Source organism: Rhamphochromis longiceps, linkage group LG2 (genome assembly GCF_057381845.1).
Source record: "Rhamphochromis longiceps isolate RC_006_pf linkage group LG2, R_longiceps_female_GT1.1, whole genome shotgun sequence".
Taxonomy (NCBI): Eukaryota; Metazoa; Chordata; class Actinopteri; order Cichliformes; family Cichlidae; genus Rhamphochromis; species Rhamphochromis longiceps.
In genome coordinates, this window is record NC_140558.1 from 6,788,916 (window position 1) to 6,812,158 (window position 23,243).

The window sequence follows — 23,243 nt, forward strand, 5'->3', positions numbered from 1 at the left end:
AGTAGGAGGAGTTGGCCGTCCGACTGCGGTCTGGGGTGTGGGGCCTCCCTGCTGCTGCGGAGTCGGGGTGGTCTGCCTCTCCCCACCGCAGGGAAAAGGGTAACACCACCTGGGTCTGGGTGCAATTCCCCCCTCCAGGGGCAAGGGTACCTAGACCCGGATTGTAGAGTACGCTTGGGGAGTGTGATTATGTGTACAGCGTCTCTTTATGTCTGTCTCCACGTTGGTTGAGTGTGGAGTGAGTGCATATGAGAGCATGAGGGTGGGAATGGATGTTTGTGTCTGTGTGTGCCGGTATGTCTGTGTCTATATGTCAGGTTGGGTATCAGACGCCACCTCTCTGGGGACACCTCAGGCCCTCCAAGGTTTGGAGGCCTATCTCCACCCACCACCACTTCCCCTGCCGGTGGCGGACTCCCTCAGGTGTCGGTGTGTTGGTGGTTCTTTGTGTCTGGGGGTGGGCGTCCGGGTACACACCGGCTCACTCCTTGGCGGCCGCTTGTCGGGGCCTGGGGCCTGGGGCTCGCTCGGGCCCCCTTTGGAGGTGGGGTGCCCCCGGCCTCTCAGCCTAGGGCTCGGTCACTCAGGCGCAGCTGGGGGCCGGCGGAGCTCACGGGCGCGTCACTGCAACCCCCCCTGGCTTCTGCTCCGCGGCTGCTGAGTGAGCCCTCATCTGGGACTCTCCTCAGCTCTTACTGGAACAGTGGCGCGGCTGCCCCTCTGTTGGTCTTCCATGGTCTTTTGTGTTCTGGGGGCCTCTGGATGTCTGGAGTTTTGATCTCCTCCATACCCGCTTCACACCCTGGAGGACGGGGCTGAGGCCCCCCCACACTCCCTAGCAGATCATTACATGGAGAAACCTTTGGAATGCAAGCATGCTGATCCACACAGGTATGCACACATGGGTATTCACAGACGCGGACTAAAGCTTTCTTGGCTGCTGCCTCAAAGCACACTGTGCGCTGTCTATCTTGCGTGCTGCACAATATTGTTTATTACTTAGTAAATACTGATATCTATGACTAGCTAGTTTATTGTGATGGTGCTTTGTTTTCTCTATTATTATGTTGCTCTTTGTTGTTTGCTGTCTCCTCTGTTTGTTTGTTTGTTTGTTTTTTTTTCTCCATACAGGTGACCCAGGAGTTTTTTTTTTTTTTTTTTTGTCTCTCTTCCCCCCCCTTCTCACCGTCTCTTCTCCCCTTTGGTTTTCTTTTTTTCTCTCCCCCTCTCTCTCTCATTCATTCCCCCTGTCCTATTTATTAAAAAAAAAAAAAAAAAAAAAAAAAAAAAAAAGAAAACTAAAGTTTGTGATAGTAAAAATACAAAAAGACTTAACAAGTATGGATTGTTTGTTACGAGGGGAAAACCTCTCGTTGCAACAAAAGCATGGCAGCACATCTTAGGTTAGGCTACAAGAGCTGTGCATAAACAGAAGCCAACAAACCTCGATGAACTAAAGAAATGTTGTAAAGAAGAGTGGGCCAAAATTCCTCCACAATGTCTTGAGAGACTGGTAGTCCTGCAGAAAAGGATGACTTCAAGTTACTGCTGCTGAAAGCAGTTCTACAAGCTACTGACTCATGGGGTGTGCTTAGTTTTTCACAGGCCTGCATGGAGTCATGGGAAAATGTTTTCTTTTTGGTTTTCTCCCACATGATTCTATATTACATCCTCTTTCATCTGTTGTTTCATAATGCCAGTCATACTAGCCATCATATGACATTTGGAACCTGTTTTTGTTTATGCATATAGATGTGGGGGGGTTTCTGCTGGGTTATATTGTAAGAACCACAAAACTATTTAAGTTAATTAAAACCTCTGCAAATGTAAAGGTTGAAAACATTGAATATTAGAAGACGGGGACAAATTTAATTGATTACTTTATGATAACAATAAAATATTCACATAAAGATCTGTTAAAAGCACATTGTGAAGGATGTACATGTCTGTTCATGGCTGGATGGAGATGTGTGAGGACAGTTGGCTGTAAGCCTGATCCTCCCTGACAGCACACCCACTATGATTTCACTTCTGGTTCATTGTCTTCAATAACTCCCTTAAGTCGCACAGAGGTCGTTGAGTGAATTGTCAGCAGTTTTCCTCGCTTGCCTTAAAGTTTTTATCAATAGAATTGATATTTGGCTTTGTCTTGTCCACATAATGATTTCTCCGTTGGCTTGATATAATTGTGGTGATGATCCATTTTGATGCTGGATTGAGGGCAGTGCAGACCTGCCAGGTGCACGCTACGCTGCCCGCCCTCTTTCTCTCCTCCAAGTGTCTCTTTGATGCCTTTCCTAAACTCCTCTGCTGTCTCTCCTTTGTTCCTCTCGCAGAGCAATTACTGGAGTTCATGCATCAACTGCCAGCATTTGCCAACATGACCATGTCAGTGAGGAGGGAACTCTGCGCTGTCATGGTTTTCGCTGTGGTCGAACGCGCCGGCACCATCGTTCTCAATGATGGAGAAGAGGTGTGTGTTGGTGCATACTCATGCACACGTAAATCCTGTCTTGTGATTGTTAAATTTAATTCATATATGTGTGCGTGCGTGCATGTGTGTGGGTACTGAACCTTAGTCTCACCTCTTCACACCAATGAATCTTTCTTCGTCCATTTGATATTTTTTCTGCTCTATTAAACTTGAATAGTGGGCATTGCTTATCGACGGGTCTTTCTAGGATCCTTTAGGCGTCCAAAGCAGGCCTCAGTTGTTTCATCTCTCTGTTCAGGACGCTGTTTCAGTGGCAGTTTGCTTCTTTCGATGTAATACAGCCATACAATAGGATGCCTTTAAGGCTAGCCACATTAGTAAATGTCCAGTCATAAATAATTTAAGGTTCATTGAGTGCATTGTTGCTGTCAGGGTTAAGGAAACCACAATGGCAGCTTTTCAGAAAATCCTGAAAATACTCTTATTATTGTTATTAAACCTAAATGTGCCCCTACTAATAATACTTTGAAACTCCTTTTTTCTTACTTAAGTCTTGTTTTTTTTCCTGGGCAGCACCAACAGCCTCTTGCTTTTGCTGTATTCCTCTGAGGAAAATAAGAAACCATCTGTTAGTGCAACAGTCCCCTTGTAGTCGCTACATATGGTTCTTTTTGATAAATTACTTTGACTCATTAAAGGACACCAGCTGTTGGGAATGTTACTATACTGAAGTTAATCTGATGTGTGAAGCTGTTAGTGTATTAGTTTTTTGTTTTCTTTCTTTCTTTTTTATTTATTTATTTTTGATCTGACCTCTGTGATTGTTTTTATGGCTCCAGCTGGACTCATGGTCGGTGATCCTGAACGGTTCGGTGGAGGTGACGTACCCTGACAGCCGGACAGAAATCCTGTGCATGGGAAATAGTTTTGGGGTGTCACCAACCATGGAGAAAGAATACATGAAAGGTGTCATGAAGACCAAAGTAGACGACTGCCAGGTAAGAGCCTCACTTTAAGTACTCCTGCTCTAGGTGTTGGTCAAATGTATTGCCTGGGTTTACAGGTCAGTTTCTTCTGCATCATTTCCATGTGACAAACATGGGTACAAACCCTGCCATGTTCAGTTTTTAAATCCCACTGTGACCCACTTGTGCTGAAAGTGTTTGCACTCGTGACACCTAAAGTTGCTGCAGGCAATAGCATCCTTTTAAATGTGCGGAGCAGCTATTATGAAAGAAAATAGGCCAGCTCATGAAAAGAGGAAGATCATAAGGTTTTCTTCTAACTCTGAGCTAAAGTTGGTGGCTGGGGTGTAAAAAATTGTTCCCATTATCTTATTTTTATATATTCATTTGGTTGCTATGCCATCAGATGTTATAGGTTATATTACTTTAACACTTTATCTTCCAGTTATTGTGTTTGAATACTATTAAGCATATATAATTAATGTAAATTTACAAGTTTCTTTCAGTCACCCACTAATTTGAGTTTCTCTGTTGTGTCCAGTTTGTGTGTATAGCCCAGCAGGACTACTGCTGCATCCTCAACCAGGTGGAGAAGAACATGCAGAAGGTTGAGGAGGAAGGAGAAATTGTTATGGTGAAGGAACACCGTGAACTCGACCGCACCGGCACCAGGAAAGGGCACATTGTCATCAAGGTAACCATTAAAAATCAATTAATCTACGCTTCTTTAAACCCCATAATCTCAAAAAAGAAGTCCATTAGATGATGGCCTTATTTCACACTTGATTTATGACCTCAGTAAACCCAGTGAGCCGTATGTACTTGATGCTAGTTTTAAGGCTTTTTAATAAAGCAGGAGTTCCATCTAGTACATGGTTCCATATAGAGTAAAGCAGGCTAGCATTTCAGTTGCAGTTGCAGTCATCTTAAGGATCTGCCACTCACTTGTAATGTCTTTCTGTTAAACATCAGGGCACACCGGAGCGTCTCACCATGCACCTCGTAGAGGAGCACTCAGTGGTGGACCCTACATACATCGAGGACTTCCTGTTGACCTACAGGACCTTCCTCTCAAGCCCCATGGTCGTGGGCAAGAAGCTCCTGGAGTGGTTCCACGACCCAAGTCTCAGGGACAAGGTATGATCAGCAGGACTCTGGTATATCTGTTCAGATACACTTTAGGCAGCTAGACTTTGTCCATTTACTCACAGACGTGGTGTAAATTTATCTTGTTTCACAGAATTCTGAAAGACTTGAATGTTCTTCAGACATGTTGGATTCACATACATAAAATCCTCAGACATACTTGACTTTTGAACTTGTATTTAATTAGTTGTCAGTAGGTTTAGAGTACAAACAGTTCTACACTCATTCCTCATGAAATCTTTGGACATGACTGAGTGTGTGCATGTCGATCATGTGATCTCTCCAGGTTACACGGGTAGTCTTGCTGTGGGTAAACAATCACTTCAATGACTTTGAAGGTGACCCTGCCATGACTCGCTTTCTGGAAGAGTTTGAAAACAATCTGGAAAAAGAAGTAAGTGTAAAATATAAAGAAATGTGGGAAAAAATGTTTAATTCAGATTTCTAATTCATTTTCCTCATTGTGTTTCTTTAAGAAAATGTGTGGGCACCTAAGACTGTTAAACATAGCATGTGCTGCTAAAGCCAAGCCACGGCTGGTGACACTAACCAAGCCATCCAGGGACTCTCCACTGGCATTCAGCCTTCTCGGAGGTCAGGAGAAAGGTTTCCGCATCTTCATCGATGCTGTGGAGCCTGGAAGCAAAGCAGCAGAAGCTGGCCTTAAACGTGGAGATCAAGTGAGTTGGTTCTCTCCCTCTTCTAACGTCACCAACATCATACACTTTAAATTTTGAGCAGAACATTTCCTGGTAGTGCCGTTTTTATTCAAAGCTCATTTAGCTGCAGAACACTTTTTCTCTGTAGGCTACAGCTGTGCAGACTAACACTTCAATTTTCCTGTTTAAGTAAATTTTTGTTGTGAAATTGGTTTTACATTTTGCTCTAACTAGCATTAAAAGGCCTCTTCTGAAAGTCTCAAATTGAACTTGCCAGTAGCTCTGGGCACCCTGTGTTGGCTTTTTTTCCTCACAACTTGACTGCTCAACTATTTTCACACTCTGCAGTCCTTAGGGCTTTAAGCAAAGTCCCTTAATCCTTGAAACCATCTTGAGAGCGTCTGGATGCGAGTTAAGCCCTCTTGACTCCAAACATCCCCTGCAGCTGTTTCCTCAAAAGGAAGCAGAGAAACTGACATCCATAAGGAAACATTCTCTCTCTCATATATTCTTCATACTTTCTTTTTTATACAGCTGTAGTTAATGTCATCATTCACCCAGTACCTGCTCTTTCAGAGCTTTAGTATTAATCTTATTGGTTTTTATCATCTTCTCAGTAGTGAACTCGCTAATCACTCCTGATCCTAAAAGAGTAGTTTGACTTTGAAAAAGTAAGCATTTACTGGCCTCACAAGAGCAGATGATGGCCTGTGTGTCCATTACGGTTAAAGGCGACTTCCTCTTCTGCCAAAGAGGAAGTGGCAGCTCAGTTAGATGATCGCATTTAAATGCAAATATCCGGCACCTATACAATGGTCAGGTTATGAAGACAAAGACGGGGCTATTTGGAAATGAAAAGGAAGAGTCCTATTAATGTCAAAACCATATGTTGATGATATTTATATCCTGTAGAACATGCATGAGCTTGGGAGTTTAGGGCCTCTTTATTATCTAGTTAAACTGCATAGTTCAGAGATTAATATTTGCAGTGATATAACGCGGCCTGCAAATTGGCCTGATGTGGTGATAACAGATGAGTTTTAGTACTTCCTGTGCTGGAGTTCTGTCAGAATTTAAAAGGCACTCTGTGGTCAAATGATGTTCTTGTGTTTTAAATCCATGGGCCAGATATGATCATCAAACACAGCAGGAGGTTGGATTTTTAATAATTATGCATAAGGTGCTAATTTAGACATGATTCTTTTTCTAACAAGGAGCTGGCAGTGTGTTCAATTCATTATTTTTGCTCTTCTTGTTGTCAACAAAAGAATGCAAAATGTCAAGGTCCCAGTTTTGGAGCCACAACATAATTTTTGTGTTTCTTTATGGGTTAGAAAAAGAGGACGCTATTGACATCATCAGCTCTATTGTTTTTCCTCAGTCTGTTCTCGATCAGATGTATAACCCTTTAAGTTGCTTAAAATTGTGCTCATGGCTTTCTTCGTCTTTCCTGCAGATCTTGGAGGTCAATGGACAGAATTTTGAGAATGTCCAGCTCAGCAAAGCTAATGAGATTCTGAAGAACAACACCCATTTGTCCATAACTGTGAAGACAAACCTTTTAGGTAAAGCATATTATAAGTTATGATATCTTGTCAACATCCACCAAATCACTGGTGATCCTATGACGATTAGAGAGAGAGTTATAGTTATGTCAACAGCAATCACTTGTTTTTGTTGACTTGTCCAAATGTTAAAGCTTATTACTGAACAAAAAGCATGTGGATAAACTAATAAAAAGGTTAAGATCTGAGAGTAGATGTAGGAATACTACAGTGTCTTTAATGACCCTTTTCTTTCCTTTTACATTAACACCTGTCTAGTGTTTAAAGAGCTGCTAACAAGGCCAGAACACGACCATGATTTGGATTGTGAGGAGGAACATGATCGAAAGAATGGGGCACCCCACCTTCCAAAGATTGGGGACATTAAGAAGGCCAGTCGCTACTCGATCCCTGACCTGGCGGTGGATGTGGAGCAGGTGATGAGTCTGGAAAAGGTCAGCAAGAAAGCAAAGACCAACACAGTGGGAGGACGCAACAAGCTGAAGAAAATCTTTGATAAGACGCTCACCAGCATCCTGCCCCCTAAACCATACAAGTAAGAAGACCTCATTACTTTTAACTGTCACGACTTAATTACCAATAAAAGCAGCTTTGCATGTCTAGATTTCAGTGAGAAATAAATATTTAGGACTCTGTGCAGCATTTATATTCAGTAGACTCTGAACTCTGTGATTTTAATATCAATAGGAAATCAAAGCCTCTTGATTGGAGCTGATTAGATGCAGAAACTTCGTTTCTGATTTTTCCTGACACTTTGACATGTTGCTCTGAACGATTATGCAACGTGCACCTGCATTTTTATCAGTCTGCCAATCAAATGCAAGGCTGAATCAGAATTACTTTGAAATGCCGCAGATAAGAAAGAAAAGGTATTTGTTCATATAAATTTAGTTCCTAATGAGAGCAGGTGTCCATTTCCCACAGGGCACCATTGAAAACGTCTTTTAGCTGAGCCATATATAACCTTTGCTTTCACTGCTGTGAAACTCCAGGATAATTAACATGGAATACATCATATGGACTGCACAGCCAAATGTGTTTCCATCCTCCTTCTCTTCCAAACACAAATATCGCCCTCTGCCTGTTGTTGACAGAACTGCTATCTATAACAGACTCCCCTCTGCTCGCCCTCTTGTTTCCATAGCGACGTTTGCGTGGGCCAATCACAGGATGACAGCATAGTGGGAATGAAGCAGTCCAAACAGATCCCACCAGCTCTGCCAGTCAGCGGAAACCTCTCATCGTCAAACCCAGACCTCCTGCAGTCACACCACCGCATCCTCGACTTCAACAACCAGCCTGGTGTGTATTTAACCACTACATGGAGCTCGGGAAGTTTGTGGCATCAACACATTTAGAATGTTCAAAAATACTCTGCCATTATGTCATTTGTGGGGAACAAACAAAGAACCGCTCACTCAAATGGCGTCAGATGACTAAACATAATAAAATAGCTACCTAAACAGTTGTTCCTCCACTGCTCACACATAGCACAAAATAAACAAGAAAAATGCAGTAATATGGTCTTTATATTAACTTCTGTCCATTATGTTGTTTATATCCTTTCAGTCCCATTGATAATGAGTAAGTATCGTCTCTCCTTGTGATCCTGCTTCTCCTGGAAAAATCATATCTTTGGCAGTGCTTTCAACCTTTATGTCAGACTTATAGACATTAATCTGTTAGAGTGCAGTCGCTTAATCTGGAGTCATAGTAGTACAAAGCTAATTCAGTAAAACAGCAGTGCAATTTTATATTTCCTCTGGGCTCATGGAGATTTATCTGATCTGCAAGATGCTGGTTTGGCTTTTGCGGGCGTGGGATTGGTGATAAGCTCTTGATAAAGCTTGACAGTCAATCAGTTAATCAATCACTGTTTCTTAATCGGATTCAAGCTCTTCAGATTTCAGGAGACTGATGGTAACATATACCACAATTACCATTGTTTGTCTCTCCCAGATATGTCAGACCAGGTGTTGCGAGTCTTCAAGGCGGACCAGCAGTCTCGGTATATTATGATCGGGAAGGACACAACCGCTAAAGAAGTGGTGGCCCAGGCTATCAGGGAGTTCGCCCTGACTGCTGCACCGGAGGCTTATTCGCTGTGCGAGGTGTCTGTCACACCTGAGGGCGTCATCAAGCAGAGACGGTTACCGGATCAGCTTTCTAAGCTAGCCGACAGGATTCAGCTGAGCGGCAGGTAATGACTTCTTTATCTTGATGTTCAAACTGCAACATCAAAAGTAAAGAGTAGGAATAAAGACGGGTTTGAAAAGACCAGTTCCACCATTCCTTGCTTGTCTCCTTTACATGGATGGTGATGTGCAGTATAGTTTTTATTGCCGTTTAAGTAGGACAAAACATCTTAAATCCAAGAAACCATCCTTATTAAAGAAAGGATAAATAAGAATGAATTGGGATGGAGTGATTGACCTCAGTTCATCTTTTCAAGATCCCAGTGGATTAAAACTCATTGTTTTATCAACAGCATTAAAAAATCCTAAGCTTTTTACAGTCCGAGCAGAAAATTCTCATAGATACAGAGAGAAAAAATGGCAAATGTTTAACCAGTATTTTGCAATCCATCTTCCTCCATCAGATACTACTTAAAGAGCAACATGGAGACAGAGACGTTATGTTCCGATGAGGATGCCCAGGACCTCCTTCGAGAAGGACAGATTTCTTTGTTACAGCTCAGCACCGTGGAGGTGGCCACACAACTCTCCATGCGGGCCTTTGAACTTTTCTGCGCCATCGAGCCCACCGAATACATTGATGACCTTTTTAAGCTGCGCTCAAAGACCGGCTCTGTCAGCCTCAAGCGCTTCGAGGAGGCAATTAACCACGAGACCTTCTGGGTGGCCACTGAGGTTACGCGGGAACCGAACCAGCTAAAACGCATGAAGATCATCAAGCACTTCATCAAGATAGCCCTGCACTGTCGCGAGTGCAAGAACTTTAGCTCCATGTTCGCAATCATCAGGTGGGACAATGAATGTGCAATAAACTGATTTCTTTTACATTTTGGGTCATATTTTTAAGTCATATTAATATAGAGAAGTTCTTCTGTGTTGTGATGTCTGTACAAATTGTTGTACTGATTATATATTCACTGCCACGGCTTTCCCTATAGTGGTCTGAACCTGGCTCCAGTCTCCAGACTAAGAGGCACATGGGAGAAGTTGCCAAGCAAATATGAGAAACTGTTCGGGGACCTGCAGGACCTCTTCGACCCCTCAAGAAACATGGCCAAGTACAGGAATGTCCTCAGCAATCAAAACCTCCAGCCACCAATCATCCCCCTGTTCCCTGTCATCAAGAAGGACCTCACCTTTCTACATGAAGGTAAAACAAAATGAAACGACCGACTTTATAAAATAATTATGGATTCAATTTTTTGTGATTGGCAGTATTTTTGCAAAGTTCCTGTGTGGCAGATTTACTCTAGTGTTTTTACATTATTTTATATCTGTTTAGCTCAGATCTTTCACTCGGTAAACATTACTATATTAGACACTACACAACACACACAGCTGCAGATTCTGCACAATTTTTCTGAAGAGTCAGTGTTGCCAGATACTGCTGATAGTTTCCAGCTCAAAATCTATTCAAAAACTGCCAATATGCACACAGGCCCACAGAGTTTAATCACCACTGCACTGCATCAGATTCAAGAGCAGTGCACACTAGCGCTCAATCATACACAAAACAAAAAACTATTCTTACTATCGGTTTGCAGGCAAACACTTTTGCATTATCACCTATCATTTAAAAGCAAACTAAATAACAATCCATTTTGCAAAGTCGAACACCCAGGCATGCACACACATACAACCCATTTATATACTATATATATTTCTAATCTTAAAAAGTGTGTATTGTTATTGAAATACAGGACAACTGGCTGTTTTTCATGTAAGCTTTTCTCAATGTGAAAGCCAACTATAAGTAGGTAACTGCTTCTTGGTTTCAGTGTGGTTCTTTAAATATTGCAGTTAGCTTTCCTATCATCTGCTATACATGGAATTATCCATAACTTTAAGTTTACCTCTCTGACCAACTTCTTTATGTACAGACCACCAGTGATCTCAAAACAAATTGTGTTGATTTGCTGTATAAATGCAGTAACCACAAACAGAATCTAATTGTTTCAAGGGGTAAAAATGCTTCACGGTTAGCCATATTTATCTCCGTAGTCCTCTGTCACTTGCTGTAGTTTTTAAACTCTGTAATTGATCTTTTTTTTTCTTTGGCTTTTTCAGGCAATGACTCTAAAGTGGACGGCCTGGTGAACTTTGAAAAGCTGCGGATGATTGCCAAAGAAATTCGCCATGTTGGTCGCATGGCGTCTGTCAACATGGACCCAGCCCTTATGTTCCGAACAAGGTAAGATATTTAGGAAACAAAGTTAGATCTTTAGATTCTTAAGGACCCTTCACTCTCCCTGTAGGACCAGCCGGCACTACGCTGACTAACCAGCTCTGTGGGGTTAGCCGGTTCACGTAGATTGAGTCCAATTCCTGCCTCACGCTTTTCCTTTAAGCAGCTGTTCTCTTTGACAACTGCTTCGTCTAGCAACTGTTTCCTTGTACACATTGTTGGCATAAGATGTGCTCAGTGCTTCTGTGAAAGTCTCTTTGTCTAATCATGTCTCCTCTTAGTCGAGTGTTACCATTTGATTTCCTTTCTGCTGACTTTCATGTGGGTCTGTTGGTGAAATTGCTTCTCTTTGGTGATCTTGGTGGTCTTTCCTGTCCTAAGCTTTGTCTCCTCTCTCTCTTTCAACTCATCCACTCTTTGCCCTCCATGCTTCTCTGCTCATGGCACACACCCTCTAGGAAGAAGAAATGGAGAAGTTTAGGGTAAGTTTGGTGACCCTACAACCTTTGCCCTCTCTGCACCATGCACCCTTTTTTCCCCCTGCAGATTTGCCTGCTTTTTTGAGTTAAATCCGTTTTGAGTTAAATCCTTCTAACTCTGCTTGACGCTAACCTATGGATATTCAGTGGAACAAAGGTCACATATGCCAACATGAGGTTATAGTGAATTATTTGAGAATCAGTAAATAATGGGAATAATTGGAATACTGTTTACGACATGAGATAAACACACGCTTGACAAATAAAAGGATTATATCCAGCTTCCAAGTAGCAAATGCGACCTTTTTCTGATATGTTGTTTCCCAACATAATGCATGCAGCTTCTGTTTTAAAGTTTTGCCTGTCTTTGATGGTCGATCTGCTTATCAAAGCTCCAAACAGCCAGAGATTCTGGAACTGAAATACTCTGCAACATGCTTTACATTCTTGTGGTCAAATGGGACACCATTGTGCACAGCCAACATTTAATGGGAAACATGCAGATTTACATTTCATTCACTCAAAAACAAAAGAAAGCAGTTTGACATCTGCAGCTCATGATTAGCACCTTAATCTCGTAAATACAACATCCATGCCTTGTAGCTGTGAGATTGTCTCGTAATAATATCTCTAAAATGTGGTTTGTTGTTGTTATAAGGTACTACTTGAAAATTTTTATTGAAACGTGATAAATTTGTTTCCACCATCGAGAACAAATGTGGCTTCTCATTGACTAACACCACAGGCGACTGCCAGGGTGCTGTTTGGCTGAGACCATGTGCAAAAAAACATGCTTTCACTACTACTACTACTACTACTACCAGCTCTGACTCAAACCACAGAAATGTAAACTATGACTGCACTACACTAGCCCCTCTTTCTACTGCCCTGTTGTTTGACTGCAGCCGTCATCGCTCAACCTCTCCCTCTGCCGTCTGGAATGTCTGGAATGTTTTGGAGTTGGGAGAAATGACTAAAGCTGGTCTCTGCATGTTCGAGTTTTAAATACCACACTCCCTATGTAGCCTCATAGTGTCAAATATACAGTTTTACTTCAAAATCAAGTCATTTACAGTCTGAAGCCACACCTTTTTTTTTGTCTTCTTGTTTGTGCGTCTCTGTTCCTCTCTATGTTCATGTGCACAAGCAGGTCGCTAAGTCAGGGTAGCGCCAACGCCGCCGTGCTTGACGTCACACAGACAGGTGGGCACAAGAAGCGGGTGCGACGCAGTTCCTTCCTAAACGCCAAAAAGCTTTACGAGGATGCCCAGATGGCTAGGAAGGTCAAACAGTACCTGTCCAACCTCAGCCTGGAAACGAATGAGGAGAGTCTTCAGACACTCTCCCTACAGTGTGAACCCTCCATTAGCACATGTGAGTTTGTTGCAGTTTTTCTTCTTTCTTTCAGTTTTTGGGGTTTGGGGAGTTTAATAGGGAAAAATATGAAGTTACAAAAGATCGAAGCTTGAGCGCAATTCTCCTGAGACATACTCATACCCTCACACATACTTCACTGCTCAGAATCAGATCCTCAAGGACTCACTGGCATGAAATAAAAATCTGAGTTACTTAGCCAATTTCCTCATTGTTGATGCCAAACCTCCTTTGTTGTCATTGCACTGGGGAGTAGTGGTCAGAGAGACTCTGTGAGCCGTGCAGCTCAGTTTTGATCGATACAAAAGTCTTAAGAGCAAATTTCTTCCTTCTAAGCCCTTTTTAACACAATTACCTATTAAATGTAACTTAAAGTATATCTATACAGAATACTTACTTATTTCCCACTACTCAGTGCCCAAAAATGCAGGTGGGAAACGACCAGACACTTCTCCAGTTGTGCCCAGAGCTGCGAGTCAACAAAGGGGTCAGCTGGCCAAAGGAAACCAAGCTCTCCAGGTCCCCGCTGTGGCCCTTTACCCATCTCGAAAGAAAGTGCAAGTCAAGGATCTGCCACCATTCGGTAAGATGAAGATTACACATAACCGTCAGTATTCAAGTATCATTTGAGTTTAATGGTATTCCCCCTCCCATCATTGAGAGAATAGGATACGTGTTATTCTAGAATAAAGCTTTATGATTGTGAACATTCATTGGATAGTTATGAAGGTAAAATTCTTGGGATGTGAATCTTTTTATTTTTTAATTGGTTTAGCTTTCCGTACAGGTGGATACAGTAATGGTGCATGATTGCATGAACAGCATTCTGTATAGATCTTCTGTTCCCTTGTCCTTGTACATGCTCCTATTACCGAATTTGCGTGTCATCCTTGCGCAGGGGCCATGCTAATCTTCTCTGTATCGTATCCAATTTAGCGTACGCGCTTGCCGAAGCAAGCACCTATTACCTTGTCCTCCTCATCTTTTTATTTGCAGACAATGGCTGATTCAGCTTCTTTGTGACAGTGCTGCCACCAAGAGGCTGGCTGGCAATAAACAAATGCAAAAAAATCCCAGACAATGCTGCTTAGCGTCCCAGCACCCTTGGGGTCTGGCAGTGTTCCTCATGTTAATTCTGCTCATCTTTTTGCAAATGTCCACAGGCACCAGTTCTCCGCAGTCTCTGAAGAAGATCCTCGCTCTTTCAGAGGAGGGGAGCGAAAGACACCGGAGGCAGCCAGAGGACACCATGTCCAATGCCTCCTCCCAGCTCTCCTCCCCTCCCACCTCCCCCCAGAGCTCGCCCAAGAAGGGTAAGCCAATAATCCTCCCTCCCTCTGACACCACTCTCCAGACTGCAGTCATGGTGAGCTACAATTGCCACCTAGTGGCTGCCGCTATGTACTGCACGATGGCTCTCATTGTTCAGAGTATGAGAGACCAATATGATATTAAAGTTGACAGATGACGCGTGAATAAGAGTTGATTTATACTATAAAACAGATACTGTATGGATTTAATTTAGTCAGCCAGGTTTAAGTTGTGTAAAAACAGAGATAAGCACTTAGAATTTGAATGCTTTTCTCATAATCACGCACTACTTTTACCAATGACTATGAATTAAAAACTGTAAATTCTGATCTACTGCAAGTACATAAATGTATCGTCTTCCACTTCTTCCTCGCTCCTCCAGGTTACAACAGGATGGGAGACACCTACTCAGACTCTGGTCACAGTGAGATCTCCTCTCGCTCCAGTCTCGTTAGTAACTCCTCTTTCGACATGGCCCAGGAGGAGAGGAGACTTCGTCACTCCGGAGTAGTCGGGGATTCTCACATTGGAGGATCAAGGCTGGAACGAAGAGCCACAACTGACCCCGATCAGTACAGTCTTGGGTAGGATTACTGAGAACTTGATAAGTGAATCATTGTTTTGTTTTTTTTTCCCTTCTGAGGTGAAGCATCGTCATCTTTTATTCTTTTTTTAAACATCATATCCTAGGTCATATTCATCAATGCAGGACTGTCGGGGCATTTATGCTGGCGGCCATACAGTACTCTCCTCACCCAGTTCAGAGGAACTGACTCAGGATCAGGGAGACCGTGTTTCCCTCGACGCTGCAGACAGCGGCCGCGGTTCTTGGACATCCTGTTCCTCTGGCTCCCACGATAATATCCAGACGATGCAGCAAGGACGTAGTTGGGAAACTTTGGCCTTTGGCGGTGGTGGAAGTGGAGGCGGCATTGGAGGGCTCCCTCCTGGCGGGCCAGATGCCATATTAGGGGGATCAGCTGCACTGTGGGCAGCACAGGCAAGGGGGAGCTGGGCATCTGCCAGCTCCTCCTCGTCCTCAGCAGCATACTGGGGGGAGGACTCCGAGGGGGATACCGGCACCATAAAGAGGAGAGGAGGAAAGGACGTCAGCACCGACCCAGAAACAAGTAGCATCACATCCACCGGGTCAGAGGAGGCAAAGCAGCTCGGCCGACCATCTCCATCACCCATCACTGTCGGAAATAAAGGCGGCCTTTGTAAGTGACTGCTAAGTTTTTGTTTTGTTTTTTTATGCACCATTACGAGTCGGACTGTTTACTGACTTGATTGCAGTGACTTTCTAAAGTCTTTGTTACCTCACAGTCATGAGGAGACTCCTCAAGTTTGTGCACCTCACAAAGAAACCTACACGTACCTGCTATATAACACATTTTAGACCTAAAATAATGTACAGATTCCAGTGGTGCTGAATTCTTTACTGGCATGTCCTAATATAAATATTAAACATTATACATTCATCCTGCAGCAGCTCAGTGTCTCATTATTGCGGCCTGCCCCACAGTTTGAGAAACATTGGATTAAACAAACAAATGTCTTTGTGGCTTTAGTTTGTAATCCAGCTCATTTTAACCAATGATGTTTGGGCAGGCTGTGGTTGTCCCTGCAAAGACCAAGAGGGAAATGTATCTGGAAACCATCAGCTAGCATTTTGCTTTTCACAGTTTTGTTGTTCATTCCTGAACAGTGACTCGGGTCCAGAATTTTGGCCGCGATGTCCACTGGCTGCGCTGAATGGGGCCCAAATATCAGTCAACCCACAGGCCAAATCATTAGAGGATAGCTGTTGGGTTCCCAGATTGCTTCTCATTTAACTCTTGGCAAAAAAAAAGAATGAAATGGGCATTGATCCCAAAATTATGAGGTAATCCTACATCCTATCGAAGGATTGTTTTTCTTCTGTGCAGCAGAGCAGTCCAGATTTGAGATGGTAACATTTAATGACAGCATCTTTAAATGTTGCATCTCATCCTTTTTTTCCCTTAATTTTTGATTTGTCATCTTCTGCTGTCGCTGCCAAAAAAGCTTCATAAAACACATCATCACGTGTCTCTCTTTTGTATCCCCTCAGCCCGAAAAGAGGGCCGTTACCGTGAGCCTCCCCCGACTCCCCCCGGCTACACTGCCTTGACCATCTCTGACCTCGCTGAGGGACAGCACTCAGCCCAGTCTGTTCCCATGTCCACAGCGACCCACTCAGGCCGGCGGCCACCAGACTACACTACGGCTCTGCAGCGCTCGCGCATGGTCACCCAGTCGCCCGACTCCCACCAGGCCCACCAGGGGGCCAAGCACCGGGCAGGCGGCCTCCACCGCACTCGCTCACCCGCCGAGGAGCAAGAGCCTGAAGAGGAAGAGGAGGGTGAGTCCTTGTCTTCCAAACTAGTCGCTCTGAGGAAGCCAGTGGCACAGCATACACCAGAGACTCCCAGACCATGACAGTGTGTGTACGGGGGTTAACAGGCAGGGCCCGACTCCCCAAGGCAGGTAAAAACTAATTTATCAGGTTGCCCCCTCCACACCAGTGAACCTGCATGTCAGCAGAGATGCATACAACCCCCACAGCACTAGTAGCACCGGTCCCACTCCAAATTCCAAAAGTCAGTGGAAATTAAATTTGATCTGGAAAGTCTTGATTTGGAGTGGGACCCTCACCTCTTACCCGCAATATGTCATCATGCATGAGTCATACTTACTGGATTAGACTCACTACTTCTCTGCCACCACGCATTCTGCTCTTCTTCTCTCACTTTCTCACACACCGTGTCCAAACAGCATTCATCAGCAGACACGGTGTTAGGATCCTCTCACCCATGCAGTCAGTGCCTGAAAACATGCACCTCCATTCACCTGCACCAGCACACCCCTGACTCGCCTGCAGTGACTCTGAACATACTGTGTGTCGTTGTAGTGGTCTGGTGTAGCGAAGAAAGATCAAAATGTGGATAGATGTGCACTTGTTAAGTAATAAATGTATAGACTAACATGAAAGGCTAGTTTAAAGAAAGGCTGATGTGCAAGCTTGAAAAAAGGTTTTAGTTTAGGTAGTTCAGTATGCCTGCCTAATAAACAGCTGTTTGTTTACACACTAAAAGCAGCCACAAAAAGAAATTTGACACGCAACATGAAAATATTTTACCAAAATTGACATTTTAGAATCTTTTTCCACCCACAAGCTGCCTGTCCTTGATTTCATCCATGATTTGATGCAAGAAATCAAGAACTGGAACTGAAACAGACCAAAACTACAAACATTTTTCCAACTTTTTGAGAGTGATGACTCAAAGAAGGCCATTGGAAGGAAAACAGTGAGAGAAACGGTAAAAAAAAAATTCCTGCCGCTAATATACACACAAAAATCCCGATGTCAACAAATCATCTCAAACCTGTTAAAAATAGATACTGCAGTGCATTTCCAGTGGAGGACATTTCCAACTGGAAGCTTAAATAAAGCACATGGAAATGTTAAAGCTGTTTTTTGGCTTCGTATGTCAGAGGTTTCAGCATCTGCAGCAAAGTGAAGTGTTGGAGTAGTGAATGTATCTGTGACATCTGCCATGCAATCTAACATGGCTCATGGCAGAGTTGGCATCAGCAAGTTGTTAATTATCTGGGCAGTATCTCAGGCAAAACTATCCGAGCACCATGCCAAATGCACTTGGAGAAAATGCTTTGAAAATCCTTTATTGCTTTACATTTCGAAAACGCCACAGTCTGCCTTCAGATGACTGAGCAGCACTGTTGTACTGCGGTGTTTGTGTCCAATCAAACAAGTTTAGTCAAGCTTTGAAAACTTCCCTCGAAAACTTCAGATTGATGTGAGTTAAAGCTGATCAGAAAAATGATGGTATTCTTTGGTAATATTGTTGGCATTACATTAAGTAAAAGCTTCCTGAGCGGTGTCTCAGGCAGGTTTTCATTCTACACATTGCCACTGCTGACCTCATTAACTCTTCAACTTTATTACATTCTAGCTCATGCATTCATTCAAGGTAACCGATGCCTATCTTTGTTTCTCTCTCCACAGAGGATGAACAGGTGTCAGCGGTTTGAGGGACAACAGTGGACATCTTTTTGCAGTAACTTGAAGTGCCCCTTGTTCAGGGTGGACAGGATTAAAGAGACAGGCAAACAGACTCATCCGTGACATAACGTGCCTGCCTCCTCCACTTGATTCTCCCTCCTTATTGGTGGATTCCTCTGCTCATCTCCCTCCTCCGCCTTAAAGCATCATGGAGGGTTTAATGACCCTGCATGCAAAAAAAAAAAAAAAAAAAAAAAAAAAAAAAAAGATAAAAATACTGTGAAGAAGAGATGGAGAGAAGGTCAAAGACGATTTAAAAAAATGCCTGGCACTTTGGAAAAAAATAAGACTGCAGAACCCTGACTGGCACTGGGTTTTGGGGGGGCTTCACCCAAGCCACAGACACACAAAACCACATAAATATTACTGTTACAAACAGGACTGACTTCTTAAGACTGCCCACCACCACCACCGCCGCCGCCACCAGTAACAAAATCCCAGACCTTGCTGTTGACACCACAGCATCATGACGTGTTGAGCTTCATCTGCACTTTCTCATTTTCTACTTTCTAAAAAAAAAAAAAAAAAAAACAACAAAAAAACACCCAACCCAAGAACAAATAAAACTACAAAACAGACTAATGCTGAAGACGGAGAGAAACAGTTGACTTGACTCTTAATTTTCAACTTCCCACTAGATTTTTTTTTTGGTTTGTTTGAGTTTTGTTTCTTTGATTGCACTCTGGGGGACCGAAAAGAGAAATCAAGTCAGCCCATAATTTCTCTGCCTGGACTGAAATGACCCATCTGTTGCTGAGGGTTTGAACTCTGAATCCAGTATTATCTCATGTCACATATGAAAGCTAATCACTTGTTGGTTTAAATCAAAGAGCTAGGAGGAGGACTCAGGTGGGAGAACCAACGTGCACACATGCACAAACAGACAGAGACACACACACAATACATTTTGCATACCCAAGCATAAACAAAATCACAGTTTAATTCAAAAGCTAGCACTTTCAGCACAATATCAGATTTTACCAGATGCTTGCTGCCACCCCCCCACCCCCCCCCCCACCCCCCCGGATAACAGGGTATGAGTGAAGCATATCAGCAGAGTGTGTCTGGTTATATCTCAGTCTTTGTATCATCTAGTTGCTTTGTTTTACACTGAGACTTTTGATGGCGATTATAGGAAAAAGCACAGAGATGACCCACTGGGAATCACATGAGGCTTAACGGTGTTGGTCTCTACAGTGCATCAGATGCACACAAGCGAGCTAAATCGAGAAATCTAAGAATCATAGTACAAACTGTGAGCAGCAATCGAGCACTAATATTAGAAAAGTTGCCTTTCATTCCGTTATTTTTACTGATGAAAGGATCACAGACCAGCAGCAGGGCTGATTTTGTTTTAAAAGCTGCCAGTGTGACTCTACCTTTGCAACATGATCTTGTAATAGTCTGAATATACACCCATTTCCCTTCCAAATGAAAATATCCACTGATTCAGATTTGGCTTCTTCCCGACACAAACACACGCCACATCTCATGAATGTCCAAGCGCCTTATGATGCCATGATTGCAAACATTTCATTCGGCGGTTGTCCCCAATGTGAATCACCTTGTTTCAAGAGCAAACCTTGAATCAAGCAGTAGTGGAATGAAATGCCTTATTCAAGATACTTCCCCTGGCTTTTTTTTTTTTTTTTGTTGTTGTTGTTTTATTTCGTGTGTGTGTGTGTGTGTGTGTGTGTGTGTGTATATATATATGTATGTATGTATATATGTATGTATGTATATATATATATGTATGTATGTATGTATGTATGTGTGTATATATATATATATATATATATATATATATATATATATATATATATATATATATATATATATATATATATATATATATATATATATATATATATATAGAACCAGGAAGTCGGGCATTTATTTTTGGTTGTGTTTGTGGCTTCAGGTGGTTTTATCAGACTGTGTTACAGTATAGTAGATCTTTTTGTCTCGGCATAGAGCGACCCTGCCTCCCTCCCTCTGTTGTCGTGCTACCAGATACATCCTCAGAAACTCTCCTCATCTGTTACAGACATCAGCTCAGTGGATGCTGTGTGTATATCGCTAATGCCTGCGTCCAGTTTTACATCATATCTCAGCATCAATGGAAGCGACTGAAAGTTTTGATCTTTTTTTTTTTTCTTTGACTCCGGTGAGGTAGTTGACGAATGAAGTACTTTTTTTTTTTTTGTTGTTTTTAATCCAAGGCTGCCAATTTAAACGATTAAGAATCCTCTTGTGAAACGTAAACTTTTTGTTGTTCTTCAGAGTGGCACTGATCACATTGATCAGTCTTTGAATGAGTGCAGTGTTTTCCACTGTGTTCTGTGACTTCGCTCTAATCATTTTTTCCCTAGGGTTTCTTTTGTTATTGTATTTTTTTTTTTTTTTGTAATGGTTGCAGATGGATTGTTAATAATTTGTTTGTAATACAGTGGTGACATGCATCATTCACGTTCATTCAACTCTGAAGATAATGTGCATATTAGCGGGCCGAGTCCTAGTTCGAAAAACAAAACGTTGCACAACAATGTACAAGCGTAAAAGTAAGTGTAGTAGGTAGAACTGCTACTCCGTTTGATGTGTGATGTCAGTGAGAAATGTACATTTAGCTGGTGATGATCTTCTTTTCTTCATTCTTTCTTGTACTACTTTGACCTGTATGTCTTTTAAAAAGACAATTGGTGGAGTACGTATCGGTTGTTTTTTGTATTTTTAATACAATAATTGTAAATATTGGTTATATTTTTGTTCAAATGTACTATGTTTATGCCTCAACATCCAGTTTATATGAAGCTGGGAATCAATAAAACTGCATAAAGAATCAACACCTAGGTTTAAATTCACTTATTCATTTCTTCTGCATTTAGATGTCTTTCTTTTCATTTTTCTTTCTAAGGATTTTTTCCCCTTTTTGTCTCCAGATGCCGTCTAGTGTTTGCACAAGTCATGGAAGCAACTTGAAAAGTGTAACGCTCATCCTTTTCTATCTGACCACAGAGTGTCAGAGTTAATAAAAGAGATATTGAAGTCTCCTCTTGCTTTTATGTACTTGTTTTGTGTTATCTTGTGTTATCTTGTTACTCTGAGAATAGTACAAGTCCCCACTCTAATTTTTCTCTTGGTGTTCTAATTTACTTGATTCCTCATTCGTTTCTTCAATTACCCGTTTCTTTTTCTAATAAAGTTCTACAGTTCCCATAATAAGAGAAGTAAATTGATGCCAATACATCTGACCAGTGTTGTGGAAATGATGCGGGGGTTTTTTTTTTTTTCTCTTGAAACTGAGACATTTAATTCATCCCTTCGTTGTTCATGATAACTGCTGAGATTTATATTTTTCCTGAATTGGGAAAAATGGAAAGATGAAGCAACATAACAATGGCAGGCAGCGTTATATAAAATTAGTTATTTTCCAAGGGGACTGGAAGGGACTCTGGTGGTTCAGAAGTTTGAAAATGTTAGCTGTGCGTCCTGTTTTAACTTCAGTTCTATTTTTGTTGTTTTCAGTTTAGTTTGATACTTCTCAGAGTGACTTTGTTCATTTCTTATGCATTCTTCAGTGATATTAAGTTACTTTTAAGTTTAGTTTTCATGAAATGTGTGATGGCAAGATAAGAATTAGAATAATGGATAGGATTGTCAGAATATACACTCAGAGGCTATATACACACTTTATTAGCTGCAGCTGTTCAACTGCGCACATTTAATCAGCCACATGGCAGCAACTCATTTAGGCATCTCTGGTAAGTGGCAGTTCTCTGAGTAAAAATATTGATGCAATGCAAGAGAGCAGAGGAGAATTGCCAGATTGTTTTGACCCAATAGGAATGCAACTGTGACTAAAATAACTTTGTAACAACCAAGCTGTGAAGAAGAGCATCTGTGAGTGCCAGACACATTGAACTTTAAAGGAGACTGGCTATAGTGGTGGAGGACCACACTGTGTGCCATTCCAGGGTCAATAAATCTGGACAATAGAAGATTGGAAAAACATTGCCTGTTCCGATGAGGCTCGATTTCTGTTGTGACATTTGAATGGTAAGATCAGCATGAAAGCATGCATCCATCCATCCAGCTGTGTCATGCATCAGAAGATGGGTTTGGTGGTGTTTTTCGTTTTTTAACAAAACACTACTCAAATGGGTCACCAGACCTCAACGCAAAAGAGAACATTTTGCATGTGGTGGAATGGGAGATCAAACCTGCAGAAACTGTGCGATGCTATCATGACACCAAATCTTAGAAATGTTTCCAGCACCTTGTTTAATCTGAGCCACAAAAAAATTAAAATGGTTCTGAAGGCCAAAGCGGATCCAACCGAGTAATAGTAATGTACCTAATGGCCACAAGAGGGCACTCTAACAGTTAAGATCTGAACTCAGTTTGCTCAGACATTAAAGTGAGTGTTGTAATGCATAGAAAATATGTTAAATTGATTGTAATTGCTCAGATTTTGAAATGAAGAATGATTTTATTAGAAACCCAGTTTAAAAGAAAGCCCTTTTGTTGTGGGGGAAATCAAACTTAAATGTAACTAACCCGTGTCGTCATAGCCTAATAGCATCTTTTTTTTTTTTCTTTTTCTTTCTTTTTCCCCCAGAGCCTCGGTTCAGGTGGGGAGACTCCCTGTGCTCATGCAGTCTGAGATTATTCCGGCTGTTGCGGTGCTAGTCGGCACCATATCACAGCTTGACATTTCCAGTCCTCATGAATAATGCAAGCTCAATGGTCCTGGTTCCTGCTATCATGGAGCCGAGGGCCCCAATTTGTCACACTATCCAAAATATGATGCACATCCCCAACACGA

General features: G+C 42.2%; 1 protein-coding gene and 1 non-coding gene across 12 annotated transcripts in view; one reads left to right on the forward strand and one right to left on the reverse strand.

The window, feature by feature from the left end:
* The window catches only part of rapgef2b (Rap guanine nucleotide exchange factor 2b), a 109,502-nt gene extending 90,510 nt beyond the window's left edge, over window positions 1–18,992 (forward strand). For 4 of the 11 annotated variants that reach the window (XM_085416076.1, XM_085416138.1, XM_085416144.1 and 1 more), the window contains 21 exons: window positions 2,337–2,473; window positions 3,274–3,432; window positions 3,941–4,093; window positions 4,372–4,536; window positions 4,832–4,939; window positions 5,022–5,225; window positions 6,661–6,769; window positions 7,028–7,304; window positions 7,914–8,071; window positions 8,729–8,969; window positions 9,369–9,752; window positions 9,903–10,114; window positions 11,032–11,155; window positions 11,608–11,631; window positions 12,776–13,002; window positions 13,418–13,585; window positions 14,166–14,315; window positions 14,696–14,897; window positions 15,004–15,533; window positions 16,406–16,821; window positions 18,362–18,992. In XM_085416076.1, coding sequence (XP_085272202.1) covers window positions 2,337–2,473; window positions 3,274–3,432; window positions 3,941–4,093; window positions 4,372–4,536; window positions 4,832–4,939; window positions 5,022–5,225; window positions 6,661–6,769; window positions 7,028–7,304; window positions 7,914–8,071; window positions 8,729–8,969; window positions 9,369–9,752; window positions 9,903–10,114; window positions 11,032–11,155; window positions 11,608–11,631; window positions 12,776–13,002; window positions 13,418–13,585; window positions 14,166–14,315; window positions 14,696–14,897; window positions 15,004–15,533; window positions 16,406–16,773 — 4,100 coding nt within the window. In that variant the 3' untranslated portion in view covers window positions 16,774–16,821; window positions 18,362–18,992. The remainder of the gene's footprint in view (window positions 1–2,336; window positions 2,474–3,273; window positions 3,433–3,940; window positions 4,094–4,371; window positions 4,537–4,831; window positions 4,940–5,021; window positions 5,226–6,660; window positions 6,770–7,027; window positions 7,305–7,913; window positions 8,072–8,728; window positions 8,970–9,368; window positions 9,753–9,902; window positions 10,115–11,031; window positions 11,156–11,607; window positions 11,632–12,775; window positions 13,003–13,417; window positions 13,586–14,165; window positions 14,316–14,695; window positions 14,898–15,003; window positions 15,534–16,405; window positions 16,822–18,361) is intronic. The other 7 variants (XM_085416085.1, XM_085416162.1, XM_085416112.1 and 4 more) reach the window with 6 other exon arrangements.
* Window positions 13,856–13,963, reverse strand: LOC146676893 (U6 spliceosomal RNA). The gene has a single exon (XR_014907886.1). It is a non-coding gene; the product is annotated as a U6 spliceosomal RNA (small nuclear RNA).
* Window positions 18,993–23,243: the final 4,251 nt, after the last annotated feature.